At 41.8% G+C, this 18,402-nt stretch overlaps 1 protein-coding gene across 3 annotated transcripts in view; it reads right to left on the minus strand.

Moving 5' to 3' along the window:
• gsk3ba (glycogen synthase kinase 3 beta, genome duplicate a) overlaps window positions 1-18,402 on the minus strand; it is a 35,466-nt gene that overhangs the window by 12,555 nt on the left and 4,509 nt on the right. For all 3 annotated transcript variants that reach the window (XM_024805328.2, XM_012919152.4, XM_004551379.6), the window contains exons 2-3: window positions 14,742-14,935; window positions 6,494-6,577 (exon numbers count right to left, since the gene is read on the minus strand). In XM_024805328.2, coding sequence (XP_024661096.1) covers window positions 6,494-6,577; window positions 14,742-14,935 — 278 coding nt within the window. The remainder of the gene's footprint in view (window positions 1-6,493; window positions 6,578-14,741; window positions 14,936-18,402) is intronic.

The raw sequence follows: 18,402 nt of genomic DNA on the forward strand, positions 1-18,402 counted from the left end.
TGCCCATGTTGAGGGTGATGTGAATAAATCAGCACTGAGTGATCAGTGGTGTTTTTTGGAAAATGTCCATCATCAGAAGAAGTGTCTTCTTCTAAGCATTTAATGCTAACAATAAAACCAGTAACAGAATACCAGTAGTAGTAACAATGTAACAAACTGAGCACTTTTCTAGAAGACAAACCTGGAATTTATATATTTTTCATGCATTCTCTACAAAATATTAGCACAACCACAGTCCTGCTGTCTCTCTTAATACTTTGACTTCCCTCCCATCTGCATAAATCATTCAACAGCCACTTAATCACAAATTGTGGTCTTATGAAAAATGCCCAAACCACTGGACAGAGCAAATTTGATCTAATATTGCTCAAACTAGAGCAAGCTGAGCTTTAGTGGAGGGGACTTTTCTCACCAGGGTATTGGTACACATTTGATGCTCTAGTAAGTATTCATAGCACCAAAATGGTGAGGCGGGACTAACCCAAAATAAACTACACAGGCCATGTTGTAGTGAAGAAACATGGCAGCCATGCAACACTGGGGGCCACTGATGTGTTTTAAATACAGCTGAGGTATATGAAGCAGAGCGAGAAGCTAAACCTGGCCATCGCTTTATTGATGGTGTTGCTTTTCTTTCAAGGGATTTGCTGATGCAGTATTTAATCTTTGCAACACAACTGACTCGCCTTCAAAATATAAGTTGTGTGCGTTCACCGTTTATCACTGGCAGAAGGCTCCTTCACTCGTTTCAAACATAAATGTAAGATAAAGTGTAAATGGACTTCACATGGGTGTGTCTTCTGTGTAGGCGCATGTAATACTGTGATAAACTGCATTTTTGATAACAGCGGCCCATCGCCCACACTGTAACTGCATCTGCAAAGCTATATACCTCATGTGTTCCCTCATCATGACATCTTTGAGAGGATCAGTGGGCGGTGAGCGCATACTGCTACATGTAATCATGTAGCACTGACTGGTATTGAACAGTATCTGCACAGACACCCATGAGACATCCCTCTTTGAGTAAAAAAAAAAAAATAAATAAATCTGAGCTTTTAAATTACACTTTAATTAAATTATTCCTTGCTTTCTTCTCTCCCTCCTATCTAGTCTGGGACTGAGTGTCTGGATTCCTTTTGCCTCCTTTTCCCCATCTGTTAGCAACGCTGCCCAACATGCAGCTTAGGCGCTGGCTCCCTGCAGGTCTGCAAAGCAAAATGAGTGAGCTGGGCCTGTGAAGAGCCTCCAGACAGACTGTGCGGTACACTTCTGTCAGCTCAGTGTCCTGCTTTGTCCTGACAGCTCTCTCCTGTTCACACTCAGATGACTGGACACATACACAGACAGCGAGTGAAGTACAGGGCCTTGACTCCTGGAAGACAGATGGACAGGCACGCACAGGGTTTCCGATACTGGTGAGTATAGCTTCATTTACAAACTGATCCATCACTGGCATCGCGTTCACTCCTTAGCACGCGATCTCTGCGTGCCTTTCTCTTCTACCAATCATAGCACACAGCCATCCCTCGTTCACCAGCAAAACTCCCATTGATAAGAATTGTGACGTCTGGAGAGCCCATTACACCTCCTTCTGGTGCCACTAAAGCTATATTTAGCCTAGCAACAGCGATGACTCACTTCCTGCCTCACTACAAAGCCACTTCCTTGGCTTGTTCCCGGAGGTTAGCCAGGCAGGATCCGATTGGCTCCTTGTTCACTCCCAGCTAAGCAACCCAGCCTCTAATTTGGTGAGAAAACCTGGCTATGCTATCTGTCAGTAAGCTTAGCAGTCTTCAGTATGTAACGCACAGTTTGCATGTCAGTCTTCACAAGCAAAGCTTTTATTAGCATGTGTGTTTGCGCTTCTGTGTTGACATTATGAAGCATATTTAAATGCATATTATGGGAGGAAATTACACAACTGTGAGCGCAAATGAGTCTGTGAAATCAAGGAAGGCAGACAGCGGCACAGACGGAGCTCGAGCAAGATGTGAGGGACGTTAACTGAGTCCTTATTTTGGCCCACGCTAATGAAGGCTGCAACATGGCACTACGAATCTAAGAATAAGTCTTTAATATGTGCAGGAGCAATGCCAGATATGTCAGCCACAGCCATAAACTCTCACCTGTCTCTCACTGGCTCCTGGGAAATCCAGTGGCAGCTCTACCAGATTCATTATCTAGATGCAAGGCTATTCAACCACAGTGTCTCTATTAAAATCTGGAATCACTGATTTAATAGCTCAAAAAAAAGCCAGAAAGAAACAGAAAGCTACACTGGTATGTTATCCACAGCCGGATCAACCAGTCAGGAGGACCGGAGGCAGAAGAGGTGCCCCTGGGCCTATTCGTTTTGTATGTTTACACAACCATCCTTCAGCTGAACTCATAAATAGCCACACAGGCTCATTGTCAACCCATCAGTTCATAAGTTCACTGCACTTCATTTAAAAATATGCACCATCCAAGTGCAACATAATCTAACATAATAAATAACTGAAAACTTGATGTAGATTTATTTCTCATACAGAAAATACACATTTTTTTATTTTGTCTTTTAAAAATCAGTTGTTAAAAGTCCTTTAAAGGCACCAGCAACAAATACCACAAAAAACCAGAGCAGTTCCCTTTTCCTTTCCAGCTAATTCACCAAGCACGCAAGGTTGTTGAGTCATTCACGTCACTTAATCTGTTTGTGACGTGCACGTCTTTCTGCTTATCAGACAGCATCTGAAAGCGTCTGCTTCATATCTGAAGTAACTCGTTGCAGTATTAATGGAGAGGCACGCACTAGACTGTGGTTTCTCTTGTCGCCAGTTTCTGAGCCCACAAAAAAAAAAAGAAAAAGGAAAGACTGATGTGAGGAATGCCCTCAACAAGAATCACAATAACAAGAAGAAGAAGAAGAATGTATGCCTCCAACAACTAGTCAGGGTTACATTCTTAATCACCCAGACTGATTATAAATGTGGAGAAGAAATAGTGGACACCAAAGATTAGGGCCTCCAATTCAGTATCATTCAGTATAACAGATTAACAAAACTCAGTGGGAGCAATAAATATGATTTGGGTTTTTGACAAAACAATAACAGGGGGTGAAATTTAGTTTTAAGCTTTGTGTGTGCTGGAGTCGTTCCTCTGAGTTTATTATATATCTGCAACATCACAGAGCAGCAGGATTCATCCATCAGCGTCACTTATGCACGTGGCACAACAATAGCTTTATTAATTACGTACAATATATTTTCCCCAACATGGAAACGTTTTTCCGACAGGAATCAAAATCTAATAGGATGTGACACAGCGTACTTTGATTTGCTCACTTTGTAAGCTGCAGTATAAAAAAAGATGTATTAACTAAAGTCTAAAGAGAGTTCCATGTTAACAAAACTCATCATCGTTACACATCCCTCCTGAATCCTGTCTGAATCACATAATGATGTCAGTTTTAAGACACTGTTGAAGTCAGGAAAGTTACAATGCCCACGTTAGAAAAGTGCATCTGTTGCACATCGTTAAATTAACTGGACATGATCAAAGTGATTTCCAACACTAATGTATGACATTAACCAAAGTCACAGCTCTATCATTAAGTTACCATTTCTTTACACCATTGTAATGTACAAGTCTATTCTTATGTTTAATTGGGGGCGTAATTGGGGGCTCGTCCGGGATTTGAACCCAGGACCTCTCGCACCCCAAGCGAGAATCATACGCCTAGACCAAATTGTATGCATTTCATAGTCCTCAATAAACTCCTACACTTTTTAGAGTTACACCTTTTCAACTGCTTATTAATGCAAATATCTAATCAGTCAATGATATGGCACCAACTTAAACTGAGTATCAGAATGGGGAGAACACTGATTAAAGTGTCTTTCAATGTGGCGTTGTTGTTGGTGCCAGACAGGCTGAGTTTTTCAGAAACTGCTGATCTCCTGGGATATTCCCGCACAGCCATCTCTAGGGTTTATAGAAAATGGTCTGAAGAAAAAAAAAAAAAAAAGAGAATATTCTGTGAGCGGCAGTTCTCTGGGTGAAAATATCCTGATCCTCGCCAGAGGAGAATGGCCAGATTTCTTCGAGTTCATAGGAAGGCAACAGTAACTCAAATAACAAAAGCAGAAGAGCATCTCTGAATGCACAACACATTAAATCTGGAAGGAAATGGGCTACAGCAGCAAAAGAGCACGCTGGGAGCTGCTCGTGTCAGCTGAGAACAGAAAACTAAAGCTACAGCTGACAAAGGCTCAACAAAACTGGACAACAGAAGATTGGGGGGGGAAAATACCGGATGGTCTAAGATTCCTCACTTTCTGTTGAGAGGTCTCAGTGGATTCTTCTGTGGATCCATCCTGCTTGCTATCAGTGGTTTTGGCTTGATGATGGTGTAAAGATGAGGGGGGTGTTTTCTTGGCACACTTTGGGTCCCTTAGTACCAGCTGAGCATTGTTAAAACACCACAGCATGTCAACATGGACCAAAGTCAATGAGGAATGTTTCAAGTGGCTTATTTATTCTAAGACACAGAGAATTAGGGTAGTTCTGAAGACCAAAGGTGGTCCTAGTGCTAGATGTGCCAGTGGAAGTTGCAAGTGAGAGTGCAAGTTAATTTTAATGCAGATTCGTCACCTATGAACAATTAATTAGCTGGTTTTTGAACTCTGCCTCTCATATTTCTAATCACCGTTCAGTCAGTAACCTGAAAATGAACTGAACTTTGTCTTCAAGTCTGTTACAACAGAAAAAAAAACTGTAGTGTCAATCTGCTGCCAAGAATGTTATCTTAATTTTTTTCATGTTACTGAAAGCAATCAGTGTGTAAATATATGTGATTTTAAGAAGAAATGCAGCACAGGGCAGCTACATGTCAGCAGAGTACGTTCCAAGCACCCTCTGAGCGATTTCATAGTTAAAAGTCAAGCGACTATTTGCTTCCCTGCCTACGCTGTTTGGACCGGTGGCCTTCTGTTTAAACACAGCATTATACAAGTGGTTAAAGGGTAAAAGCAAAAGCACACTGTGTGCATCAGGCACGCCACATGCCAGCACTTATATAAGACTACCTGTGCACACACTGACAGCTACTGTAGCAACAGTCCCTGCCTGTCTCACAGCTGCACCCAACATGAACCCTCATTTCAGGACACCAGTGGCACCTACACACCTGACCTCTTCTCATGTCATCTCTTTGTCTATGTCTTTTTTCTTCCCGTACTTATTTTAAACCCATCTGCCATCAATCCATCAACATGCCTGAAACTCTCCATCCCTTTCACATTGCCTTTTGGCTACTTCACTACCTCTCAGCAGCTCTATGGGTGGTAAAATCCCATACCAAAAACATGGTGCCGGTCTCCATAATTAGACATGGTGAGGAGAGGGCGAAGAGAAGGGGTGGTGGGGGGGACTTATACAAGAAAGTGATGTAAAGGTGGATGCAATGGTACAGTCACATGAAACTTGTGCAATATAAAAAAAAGTTGGCAGCGTGTTAGGTGATTTGTGTAACATGTCGCCTCGGGCGTTGTGTCAGTATACCAAGAATTAGAGGTGATTCCCAGAGGTCAGTGGGTGTGTGACGAGAGCCTGGGACAGGCTTGGAGCTTGCACGGCGCGGAAGGGAGAGCTCGAGTGGATCTATAATTAGCCGATGCCCTCTGACCATCTCACCGTCCACTCCCCTCCCTTCAAACCTTAACAGCTTTCCTTGGTGTCGCTAGGTGAGCAACAGGAAAGCATTCCTAACTGCCGTGTCATGGGTATAGTCCCGACAGCATGTGAGCCAAGTCCACGTGGTTCTATATTTGACACACAGACCTTTGCCCGTTGTAAGCTAGCTGAATGACATAGCACAGCCGTGTAGTCTCCAGGGGACCTCTGATGTTCGGCGAAGACCGACAGCAGGGCACAGAGAGGGACTTTCCAGGCAAGATATGTACTATTGTATTTATTACAGCTAAGCTGGCCAGGAGAAAACATTAAAAAATAAAAATAAAAACAACAGGAAAACAACAGATTCCAAAATACAACAAAATGACCTGTGAATGGGACTCAGTGAAATAAGCTATGAGTCCAGTCCCTTTAAACACAGAACAAGTTGATTGAGCTAGAAAATGCTCAACTGCTTCTGAAAGTACAGCGTCCACAGAGCACATTTAGTGTATACTCTGTAGAAGAGGCTGGTGTTATGCTACTGCAATCAGAGTCAATAAATTGAATTTTAGATCTTCTTTTATTTTGTTTAGAAGACCCCAAGATACCTTAAAAAGGCCCATAAAAGAGGAATCTAAGCAAGGCTCGTCCTTGAATACGCTTCCTCAGCCACAAGGTGCGATACTTTTCCAAGGATGGAAAAAATAGATTATGCTGAACAGTCAATTTAAACAGATGGCTGTTAATATTTTTTCCTGTATATTTGTGCAGAATTAAATATGCATCCTCCCACGGTCAGATGAAGAATTAGAAGAAGCACACCGAGCCGACTCACCTTGTCTCCACTGGAATAGAAGAAGTAGCGCAGGCGGACTATGTTGCAGTGGTCCAGTTTCCTCATGATCTGCAGCTCACGATTCTGAACAAAAGAAGAAAACAAAACAGAAAAAGCGTGAGAGATACTTCATGTTTATGCTTCAGACAGCTTTCATAACACAGTTGGTCTAAAGAGGGTCAGGAGATCATGAAAGCTTTCCACTGAACCTTTAGCACACTGTGGAGAGTTCCTTTTGAGCTTTTTTTAAACAACTAGATGTCAGAAGCGTTACGTGACAGCCTCAGTGGGTTCAACAGCAACGAGTGCAGTTTGGACAAGCCAAACGTTTAACATAAACCATCAACCTTATATTGCTTATGACTGTCTTATGACAGAAAACGCATTCCGTTAGTCAACTGGTTTCACAATAGCATCACTGTGGCAGGTCAGTGTGTTACCAAGACAAACACTTCCACAGGGAGGGGAAGAGAGCCATCGATTCCCATTTAAAGCACCAGCACCTACAGAAAATGGCCCCAGAAAAAGAGTTGTCCAAAAAAAAAAAAAGATGTTCAGAAAGGTTCGAGTAAAGCTCTGGGCCCTGTAGTCAGACAATCCAGAGGCCGAGAAAAAAAATGTCAGACCACTCCATCTGTATTCATATACAGTGTTTCCATACATAAAAAGGTTGGGCGTATGGATTTTCTCAAAGGTTGGGCAGGAATTCAAGCATTACAAAAAGCTTTAACAGCTCCATTATAGTCCACATTTGCTCCCATTCTCCATTTTCCTTCCTCCTCTTTTCCACAGTGCTCAGTGTTGACTAAAGTGCTTGTGTAACATTGTGTGGCCCCGGTGTCGAGAAAGAAATGGAGGGTAACAAGCATATGGAGAACTAACACAGAGATCAGAGAAGAAAGCTCAGTACAGGGACAAAGTGGAAAAGAAACGCACCATCAGTGTGCAGCAGTGAAGCGGACTCCTTACGTAATATTCTGACTTTTGGTTAGAAGTCCTGCAATTTGAATGAGTACATTTTAATATTTTCAATTAGAAACGTATTAGAGCAGCATATTCTATAGCTGTGATGTGGGTTTTCAGTGAAGCTGTCCACTTGTAGATGTACAAAAGAACTGCCGCCCACATTTACTTTCTTTTTGTATTTGATGAAGGCTAGCAGCTTCTGGGAAAAATATGATTACATTCAGAAACCAAGCGCTGTGACTTTGGTGACATAAAGATGGCAAATATAGCCACAATGATCAGTATGCAGCATGCTTTTAATGGAAAAAAAAAAATCAGATGTACATTTCCACTCAAAGAAACTCAGCAGCTTCCTGTCTAATTCCCCTGTAACCAGACTGGTTACAGAGTTAATTCACAGACAAAGTTATTAAGGAAGCACAGAATTGCATGACTGTCCAGCTGACTAACAAGCTACCAGAGCAAGTGTCAACCACTCAACATCATGTCTGAACTTGTCTAAAGACAGGTTTCACGATTGGCTTAGAAGCACCGCATGCAAATCATCTTTGTGTTGTTTAAATTGGATGCACATGTGATGGCAAAAGAAACTACTTTGTGAGCTTTGGACTTTAAACAGAGAGTGATCAGTTGAAACTACGAAGTTAAGAGACTGTTGTGCTTTTAAGCAACTTATCCATCCACAAATTGTCTAGTATCATTGTGAGTAAAAACACATTATGTAGGAATACACAACTACTTATTGAAGGTTCTTCTCTTTGCTCTTCTGTAATAAAGAGGCTTAACATAAGTGCTACTATTTAGTATATAACACAGCAGCTAGAGATTTAATCTTCCTCTTTGACTAATCTAATGATTAACTAAAATTTATAGTATTATTTAACAGTGGCTTTGATAACTGTTTAACTTCTTAAGTCCAAGTCAAGACGATCATTACAAAAGCCTCTAAAAGCCTCCAGACTGGCATCAACTGGTTTTGCAGCTCAGTGTAAGATAGCAGAATGGGTAAGTTTGTTCACTATATGCAACAACACACAAAAAAATGCCAATTCCTCAAACCAAAAGATTTTAAGCTCATAGTTTTGCCTGTAAATCAGTGGTTTTCGTAAAAAGAAATATGGATAAACGTGGTTGACAAAACACTGCGTGGTTTGAACTGTCTGTCTGAAGCTGTGACTCATGAAAAGTCCCTTACGTGGGTCGGGATGATGCTTGCAGCTGTCCTTGTCTTTATAAGGCTTTAAACCCATGTTAGCAGGGTTAGGTCCTCTCCACCTAAACAACAGCAGCACAACAGAGCATCTGGTAGCTCAATAGCCTCCTGCAGACAACCCCCCAGTCTAATTCACTTAAGCTGATGCAAATCATCCCCACAGTCTTCCCCCTGCTTTTTTACCCTTTACGCAGCCACGACAACCAAACACACACACACACACACACACACACACACACACAACCCCCCACATCACCGAGTGACATCACTGCACACGGGGTCAAAGACCGGCCGCAGGCAACGCCCTCGTCTTTTTTGTGCTGGAGTGTCCGAGGGTGTGTCTCTGTGTGAGAGACAGAGAGAGAGACAGTAGCATATGGAGGAGGAGTGGGAAGGCTGTCGAGTAAAGCCCAACCCAGCTCCAGTTATACTGCAGTCCATCCTGCTGACCTATCATCCCCCAGAGTGTGAGCGGCACAGACAGCAGAGACCGAGAGGAAAGAGAAAAATGACTTGATTTGCGGCGGCTGCAAGGACTACACCTGAGAGCCTCGCGCAGCTAATGCTGCCAAAACCAAACCGCATCCCAAAAAGATTAAGAACGCCAAAGCCACAGAACAATACAACCTTCGCAAACACGAGCCCTGTCCTACTATAGTTATTCCCATCTCATACTTCCAGATGAGTCAACCAGTTCCTTGGTTTTGTCGTTTTAAATGGCTTCCTACAGCACCAATGTAGATTTTGGATTGTGTTTGGGAATTATACGGAGCTGTCATTGTGGGAGAACATAAGTTGATTATAAATACTGTAATGCACTTGTACAATCAAACAAATGAAAAAATGATCCATCTGATGTGGTTTAAATATAAATAATGAGAAGAAATGTTGTTTATGTATAAGTTAAATGCAATTAAAATAGACCTGCGGTCCCTCTCAAGCCCACTCAAACTGTAAATCATCCAAAATAAAAGAACAAAGGGGTTTCTCTAAGTGTATTACTCAAAACTGTCAAACACACACTTATGAATTTAAAAAAAACCTACGGGGTTAAATTGATCAGGTTTCAGCTACAGAGTATTTACAGGATTTGTTATTTTTCTTTATTCGTTAATAATATTTACAAGTATCTGCCATCAGGCGTGCTCTCGGTCTGTGTGACAGCGAGGTCTAATGCGAGCATCCATTTTCCGATAGACTGATATGTGATCCCTCAGTTGGGATGGGAGAAGGACCCATCCCATAATGGACAACAAGAACACTGTGAGCCCACCAAAGCAGCCTCACAGTTAAACCAGAAGCCTATTCACATGATTACCCTGTTTGACTTGAATTGGTTGTGTGTGTGTGTGTGTGTGTGTGTGTGTGTGTGTGTGTGTGTGTGTGCGCGCGCGCCAGTGAGAGAAAATAAAACATTCACACATGTTGACTGGCATGGTTTACTCAACCCACGCTCACTTCACAGATGAGCACTAAATCAGACAGGAAAAAAGCAGAAGTGTGGACAAAAGGCTTTTGAAGTGGGGGAGAAGAAAATAGAACGCAGGTGTTTGTGTGTGTGTGTGTGTGTGTGTGTGTGTGTGTGTGTGTGTGTGTGTGTGTGTGTGTGTGTGTGTGTGTGTGCGCTGCATGCTTGACAGTCATGTGAAGAGTCTTAGCCCTCATTTGCTTCATTTTTCCTAACAAGCTGTTCATGAGGAGGACGTGCAGATAAAGCAGCGAGAAAGACGAGGCGGAAAGAGCGACAGCCAGCTGAGGCAGAGGGTCTTCTCTAAAGAGGAAACTGAACAATCAAACCAGCGTGAGCTTCACTGAGCTGTTTAAAAGAGGAGGCGGCCTGCTAGCACGTCATGCTAACCACAGGCTAACAGGAAGAGCAGGATGTGACTTCACCGGGGCCGGCACGCAGAGCCACAAAAAGACAGTGTGAGCGTCCGCAACGAGCACCGCGAATTTGGTGGCAGATGTCCGACCCCCTACACCATTAAGTGACATCATTCATCTTGTCTGGCTTCACAGAGCAAAGGACTAGCACATCCCGAGGAAAAGAAAAACTGTGCTGAATCTCCAACAGGTTAAACCCAGGGTTTTGAGTAGCTCAAGCATTTAGCTGAACCAGTTGGGTGAAAACGCTACAGGCAAATAGATTTGACTGAACTTTGTGAGCAGTTCTCACAGTTATGGGTAAAAAGAAAAAGAGCAGCGGGATGGGAGTCTACAAGACAACAGTGAGCGTTCTCCTCCTGGGAATAACGGACATAAAATGATGAGCGAGAAGGGAATAGCTCTGCCTTCCAAGCTTAAATCAAATATTAACAGACTTAATTCCCATTAGACATACTACTCATTTATTTATTTATAACAGGGGCATGTATGTAGTATGACACATAACCTACCCATTTATCATTGTCAATACAGTTTTAGTTCGTTTTTTTCCTCTTTTCTTCATGCCAGATTTCATTTTGTATTTTCAGTTTTACTTTAAATGCATGTAAATGTGAACTGCTTCTCCTGGTTTGCAGCCATTGTTTACTGGAACCATAGTCTGACGACATAGCCCCTGCTATTTTTAGTAATGTCTGTGCTTTTTTCCCCCCTTTCCTCTAGTCAAATGTCTACAATTAAAGCATCTCTTGTCACACAGTGAAATAAAAGCTTATGGGTAGAACGTACACAAACTTTACAGCATCACAAGGTCAGAGATGTAAGGTATAAATTGTTTTTTGCAGTAATTTTACAGTTGAAATGTATCTCCTTTAATCATTGCAAAAACTTCTTATTTTTGCCTGTGAGGTTAGAAATTAAGTGTGAGTCCATTCAGAGCTGCAAAGTAATTGCTGTGCTTAGGCTGGAAAAGCCCAGCAAACCAACCCCAACTCAGCTGGTAGTTGTTACTGTATTGAGTGTCTGTGTGTATGACAAATATATAGTCTCACACGACAATAGTGCACTCGTTTTTTTTAAGGTGTGACTTTCAGTTGTGGTTGGAATGGCAGCAACTCTAGAGGTCGGCTGGTGAGCCCCTGGTAACCTTCAGTTGCCGGGAAAAATGTGTATTCCCTACCTGGCTGACAAGTTGTTGGAGGTTGCTGGCTGTCGCTAGGGGTTGTCGATTGCGAAGACAGCGCTGCACCAAAAAACAAAACAAAAAAAATCCTCCTTGCATGGCTAGCAGGCAGCCATGGTCACCCTTAGTTTGCATTGACACAAACACAAAGTTCAAGTTTAAGCCTAACATGTAAATTATACTCCTGCGTCAGATCTACATTGTAACGTACGCAATAACCGGAATCCTATTTCAACTCTACGCCAGACAGGCACCTCCTGAGAAACGTAACTACATGTTGGGTCGACGACCACAACCACTCGAGTGGTGTGAAAGGTTGCAGTGTGGAGATAAAAGGAGTTACTATGTAAGTTAAGACGTAAATTTCCTGCAGAAGCCTAAATTAAGCTTTACTGCTGACATGTTTCATAAAGGTGTAGCTTCTACTTTCAAGGCTAAGCGTCTTTGTTTCCATTTGTATTGTACTTTTCACTGTTTCACCACCAGTCTGTGCACAGCGGCACTGTTTGTGGACACGTTTGCGTCTCCCTTGCAAACTACAAGCTGTCTTATTGTAACCAAGACAATTCCAAGGAGGTAGCAACCACTCACCAGCATTTCCCGTAGCTTACAGTGGTTTCAGTTAATCAAAAAAAGGCTAGAAAGAGAGAGCATATTTCTCCCATATTGGCTTCCCTTCACTGGCTCCCTGCTAAATCCAGAATTGAATTCAAAACCATGCTCCTCACATACAAGGTCTTAAATAATTAGGCCCCATCTTATTTTAATGACCTTATAGTACCATATCACCCTATTAGAGCACTTTGCTCTCGCACTGTATTTAAAAGTAGAATGGGAGGCAGAGCCTTCAGTTTTCAGGCCCCTCTTCTGTGGAACCAGCTTGCAGTTTGGATTCGGGAGACAGACACTATCTCTACTTTTAAGATTAGGCTTAAAACTTTCCTTTTTGCTAAAGCATATAGTTAGGGCTGGACCAGGTGACCTTGATTCTTCCTTTAGTTATGCTGCAATAGGTGTAGACTGCTGGGGGATTCCCATGATGCATTGAGTAGTTCTTCTTCAGTCACCTTTCTCACTCACTATGTGTTAATAGACCTCTCTGCACTGAATCATACTTGTTATTAATCTCTGGCTTTCTTCCACAGTATGTCTTTTATCCTGTTTTCTTTCTCTTACCCCAACCGATCACGGTAGATGGCCGCCCCTCCCTGAGCCTGGTTCTGCTGGCTGTTTCTTCCTGTTAAAAGAGTTTTTCCTTCCCACTGCCACTGTCAAAGTGCTTGCTCATAGGGGGTCATATAATTGTTGCGTTTTTCTCTGTATGTATTATTGTAGGGTCTACCTTACAAAATAAAGCGCCTTGAGGCCACTGTTGTTGTGATTTGGCACGATATAAATAAAATGGAATTGAATTGAAGTTTGCATTTGGTTGCCGACCGATTTCTATTCTGTGTGACTGGAGCCTAAAGAAACTGAAACATGTGACTACTATAGATTTACATTTCAAGAACCAAGTTCCAGTTAAGAACCACTACTAAACTGTCCAGTACACCATAATCACACACCTGCAAGCTTAATAACTTCCTTTAGCATGTTGAGTACCTGAGTCTAACATAAGCTATTTTTATATTTTGTTGCTATACTGGCCGCTGAAAACAAGAATGGGCCTCCATTTTTCAGAAAATTGATCAACAATCAATAAGAGAATCGATAAAGAATAAGCCCTTTAAGCAGACTCAATAATAGTATTGGTATCACTAAATCCAATAACATCCCTAATTAGACTGCACTGGCTTCAGCGGTGAGGAAGAGAACCAGTGTAGGTGACCTGGGTAAAAATGTGGAGTCCAGCTAAGTTAACAGATATCATTTTTCTGGTGAAAGTGAAACAAACACGAGTTGACTGATGGTATCCTGGTATTTTAATAAATAAAACTTTGATCCCAGTGTTAGAGTTTATGGCTGCTTTTTAAGTGAAGCATCCCAGAAATAGGTTAAGAAGCGCTGGTTTGAATTTAAACCATTTAACAAACATTATACATATGTATAAAATAACCAACTGCAAGATTAACACTTTGAGCTGTTACCCAGTTTACCCCCAGCCTGATCACACACTTAAAATACTGTGGAAGCTCATTTTTTAAAGCCTTTAAACTTGATGAAACTCTAAACAGCTCTTCTGCAAGCGTTGCTTTCTGAGGTCTAGTGGCAGGGACAATGAGTTTGTTTATATGAACATGAGTTTTTGAAGCATCCCATTTTGTCTTTGCCACATAAACATCATATCCTGATTTCTGAAACAAGAGACCCAAATATGCTATCCTAAGCACTCAAAAATAATCCCAGCTAATGTTGCTTATATACATCTTATTATCAAGTTTGTGTCTTTCATGTAAACATCCTATCCACATGATCCTCGGGACACTTATTTCCACCCATATACACTCAGCGGAGGCCATGAACCAGTGGAGCAAAGACAATGTTGCCCAAATGAAGGAACAACGAGCCATCAGCCAAATCTATTCAAAGCACAGGAGGAGATTTCCAGCAGAGCTCTACTTGGAAAGAAACATGACATTTGCAAGCTGACGGATGACGGAGTATTTATGTGTTTGAGTTTGTCGGTGTGAGAAAAGACCTCCGCTCCACTACTACACAAACACGCACATTCTCTGCAAGAAGAAGAAAAGACACGCTTTAAAGTAGGAATGTGTTGAATGACAAACTTTCCCGCTCTTCTTTTGTTTTCTTTTGTTTCACAGCTTCTCTGATCTCCCCGTTCGTGTGAAAGATCTCTCCATTCATGTCTCTTTCACGGTTACCCCGGAACATTCATTAATGCCACACATCTCGACTCTGATAGCATGGATTTTTTGTTTTAAAAAAAAAAAAAGAAAGAAAAGAAAAAAAAAGGGTGATTTGGAGGGTAAACATTGAGTTTGTGTTTATATGCACACTCGTCAATTACGCCTGCAGCTGTTCTCAGTCATAACAAGTTTTACCTTAAACCTCTTGTCTTGCAGGACCTTCTTGATGGCCACCAGCTCTCCAGAGTCGCAGAGTTTAGCTTGGTAGACGACGCCAAAAGAGCCATTGCCGATGACCTTGGTGTCCGTGTAGCTGACTTCCTGTGGCCGGTCGGGGCCTTGGCCTGGGGTGGCCACAACTGTCGTTACCTTGCTGCCATCTTTGTCCCCTGCAGATACAGACAAAGACACAAGCAACACACAAGTGTTCAGATCCGTGTAGATTAGATCAAAACATTGATTTTCCCATTTATTATATTCTTTCCGAATCATTTTGTCTGAAATACATGAAAGAAGAGTAAAAATGCTCATGATCCTGAGAGTTTCAGGTGAGTCTCAGAGCTCCCTGTCTGAAAATCCAAAGATATTTCACAGAAAACCAGACCACTGTGTGACCACTGCAGCAGTGCTTCCAAGCATTTAAAAAATAAAAGAATTTTTAAAAAAAATCTTCAAACTGAACTTTATTCAGAACGACAGTTGACTGGTGTATTGATTCATGTGTGATGGACTGGCTTTTAAATGTGGGTCACACTGTGAGAACTCGTTCTCTGACACCGTTTCTGAATTCTGCTGCAGGCTGTCTTTGGTCATCAAAGCGTCAAATTGGTCCTCGATTCACAAGTCATACAACGCAGGCAAGGACCGTGTATTACTGATGAACATTTGAACCGTGTTACTGTCATGCCTATCAGCTTTAGCCTCAGACAGACAAAAAAAAAAAAGCACAAGTGGAAAGAGCTGTAAAATTGAGGAAACTCTACATTAGCTGGCAGTAAAAAGGATGACTGGGCAGGTCTGAACTTAACCCAGACTTCAGAGGAGGAGCCTAAACAAGTCAAAAATATCAAATGCATTCTTCTTTGAATTTCTCACAGCGGTAGGCAGCAAACACAACTGGTTGGATGGACTCTGGAAGGCCGCTGCGTCCACCCATATTGAGTGGGTGTGCATGTCATGCTGATTTCTAGTAAAGTACCAGGTCATGGGTTGTTTGCATGTGTGTTTTGAATCAACAATTTCCTCGGACTGATTAACCCCGCACTGCTAATCCACAAATCAACATTTGACCTCAAACTATAACCGAGGGTGTGGAGGTTAACCAGTCCTATTTCTTACTTTCACTGGTTTGCTGATTTTATTTTCCAACACCACCATTGATTTCGATGCAAATAGTCCCCCCACGGACGCCGGCGCACACACGGGCTCAATCCAGACATAAAATTATTAATGTGCGTTTGCAAGCCTTATTCTGCTGCTGTGTGGCCAGCGAGAGGCTCCATTACCAAAGATGCAATTACAATCAAAGAATAGGGAAGGAATGGGAGAAAACAGTGGAGGGGTCTGAGAAACCAAAAAAAAGGAAAAAGAGACAGCTTCTCTCTCCAGGACCAAGTCTAGAAAGGGAAACTAAAGATGGATTCTGTACCAACAGAAATAGACTTTCCAGGACTGTGGACAGAGAGAGGAATATGACTCTGCCTACATATATTCCAACAGGGCCATTTCTATGACGCCTCTGCACTTCCTCAAACCGTGAGAAAAGTCTGTGCCTGCTCACAAACACATACTGGGAACCCACACTGCCGTAAGGAAGGAATGACCAAGCGATCAAATGTCATTTGAGTGACTAACTGGACACGCATGAAGCAGGACTTTTCACACAGACTAGAGAAACGATTACAATTGCACACAATTAGGAATTACCTTCAGTTCACATGTGAGAAGAAATGTAACTTCCTATGGCACCTATTTATTCTAATAAGTAAACAATAAACCAGGAAAACAAGCAAATCTTTACTACAATAAATTTAAAAAAAATCCTAAAAGCTTTAACTGCAGTTTAGTTCTTAATCACTTTGTCATTTAACTTTTAGAAAACTAAAAAACATTGGGGAGACAAAAAAATGGATCCAGGCATTGATAAACAATCATTTCTACCAATATTTCTACAGTAAAAAAGGCCAATATTGGTTTAACCAATAATCTGTCCATGCCTATAATAAACTATCCCCAACAAACAAAAGCATCTGGTAAAAACTTCTATTACATGTAAAGAGTTCTTTAAATATAACCAAACATGAATTTTGCACCAATAACAGAGAAATCAGTGCAACAACAAACATCTTCAAGCATGCGCGGGAATTATTAACTTATCAGTCAGCCTGCGACAAGTACACTAGTTAATACATAAATCGCAGTGCATCACTCTATGTACGTATGCTGTATTACATATCTACAAAGTGACAGAGCAGAGACGGTTGTTGCAATGCGACGTTTAACCAGCGGCATCAATATTCGATTCAGGTCAGCAGACTAGTTCAGGCCACGGCTGAATATGGCTAACGCGTGCGCACAACAACACTGCTGCTGAGCAGTCACAGGACACGTGTGCGGCTGCTGCTGTTAAAAACGTGTAACCCTGTATTTCTATCAAAGCTGCTGAAAAACTACCTGAGCAAATGTCATAAATTCATCTGTGTTCATCTAAATCAAATCAAGTCAAGGGGAAAAAACAACTTTTTAACTTACAGACTTGTGGATCATCTTAATTTTCCTGACATGAATATTAAATAAGGACTTGCAGTTATTTGAAGCTTATTATGGGATAAGTAACGTGATTAAGTTTGTAAAGTGTTGCCTAAAAGCAACACTTTTATTCTCTTTTTGTCATTTATTTTTCTCTGGTGGAGGGCAATGAAGTACTTTTAAGGGGCATCCACAAAGGAAGCAACCAGCAGCATCTTGGCAACAAGAGACCATAAATAGTCAACAATATTCAGCAACTTCAGGTGATGTGGAGCAAAATAACTGCTAGCAATGCAAGGTGGGCGGATCCTGAGTTAAACTTTCATCAACCCCAGATGAGAAAATGAAGCAGCTACCAATGAGAGGGAAGGACGTGCTGATTGACAGGGTAGCCCTTTCAGGTTAGGTTGCATCCGCACAGGGAAGTGATCACTGGTCTGATGCTGACAGTTGGTCGACAGAAGATATTCTAGGTTCCAGTTGCCGAGGTTACCCTTTAAGGCATTTCCCACCAGGTCATGTCAACCACCTGTATCCTGTCCTCTCACTGGCAGTCGCTTCAACGCGTCACCAGTGGGATCTTTTTTGCCCGTAGTCACGTTGAGTGTCACTGACTTTCTACAGCCTCTAAACGCCTCGTGACAACAAATTGCTCCCTGTGTGGACGTCTCCCCACAGTCACAGTCAGTAAAGGAACTTTGAGTTCTGACTCTCAAGTCTTCCTGTGGCTGGCAAATATTAATCACATCTTTATTGTTTCGTTAAACTCTCTTTTAATCACGGCCCAACAGAATTTTACCCCTAAAAAAGAAGATTATATTGCCACTGAAATTATCTGTCAGTCCCTCCTCAAAACAGAAGATTAGCCACAAAATAGCCACAAAATGACCACACTCACATTGTGGCATGTACACGATAATTCAATAAGTTATTAGCTATTAATATACAGCAGTGCCTTGGCACTGATAATGAACAGAATAACATGGCATAATTCTAAAGACAAATCCTCCACGCTCACTATTCCATGGTCCAAGTTCTGGACAAGATGCTTCTTTTTATTAATGCAATAGCAGTTTTACCCCTTCTAAAGTTAATGCATTAGTATTTT

This window comes from Maylandia zebra, linkage group LG16, assembly GCF_041146795.1.
Source record: "Maylandia zebra isolate NMK-2024a linkage group LG16, Mzebra_GT3a, whole genome shotgun sequence".
Lineage (NCBI taxonomy): Eukaryota > Metazoa > Chordata > Actinopteri > Cichliformes > Cichlidae > Maylandia > Maylandia zebra.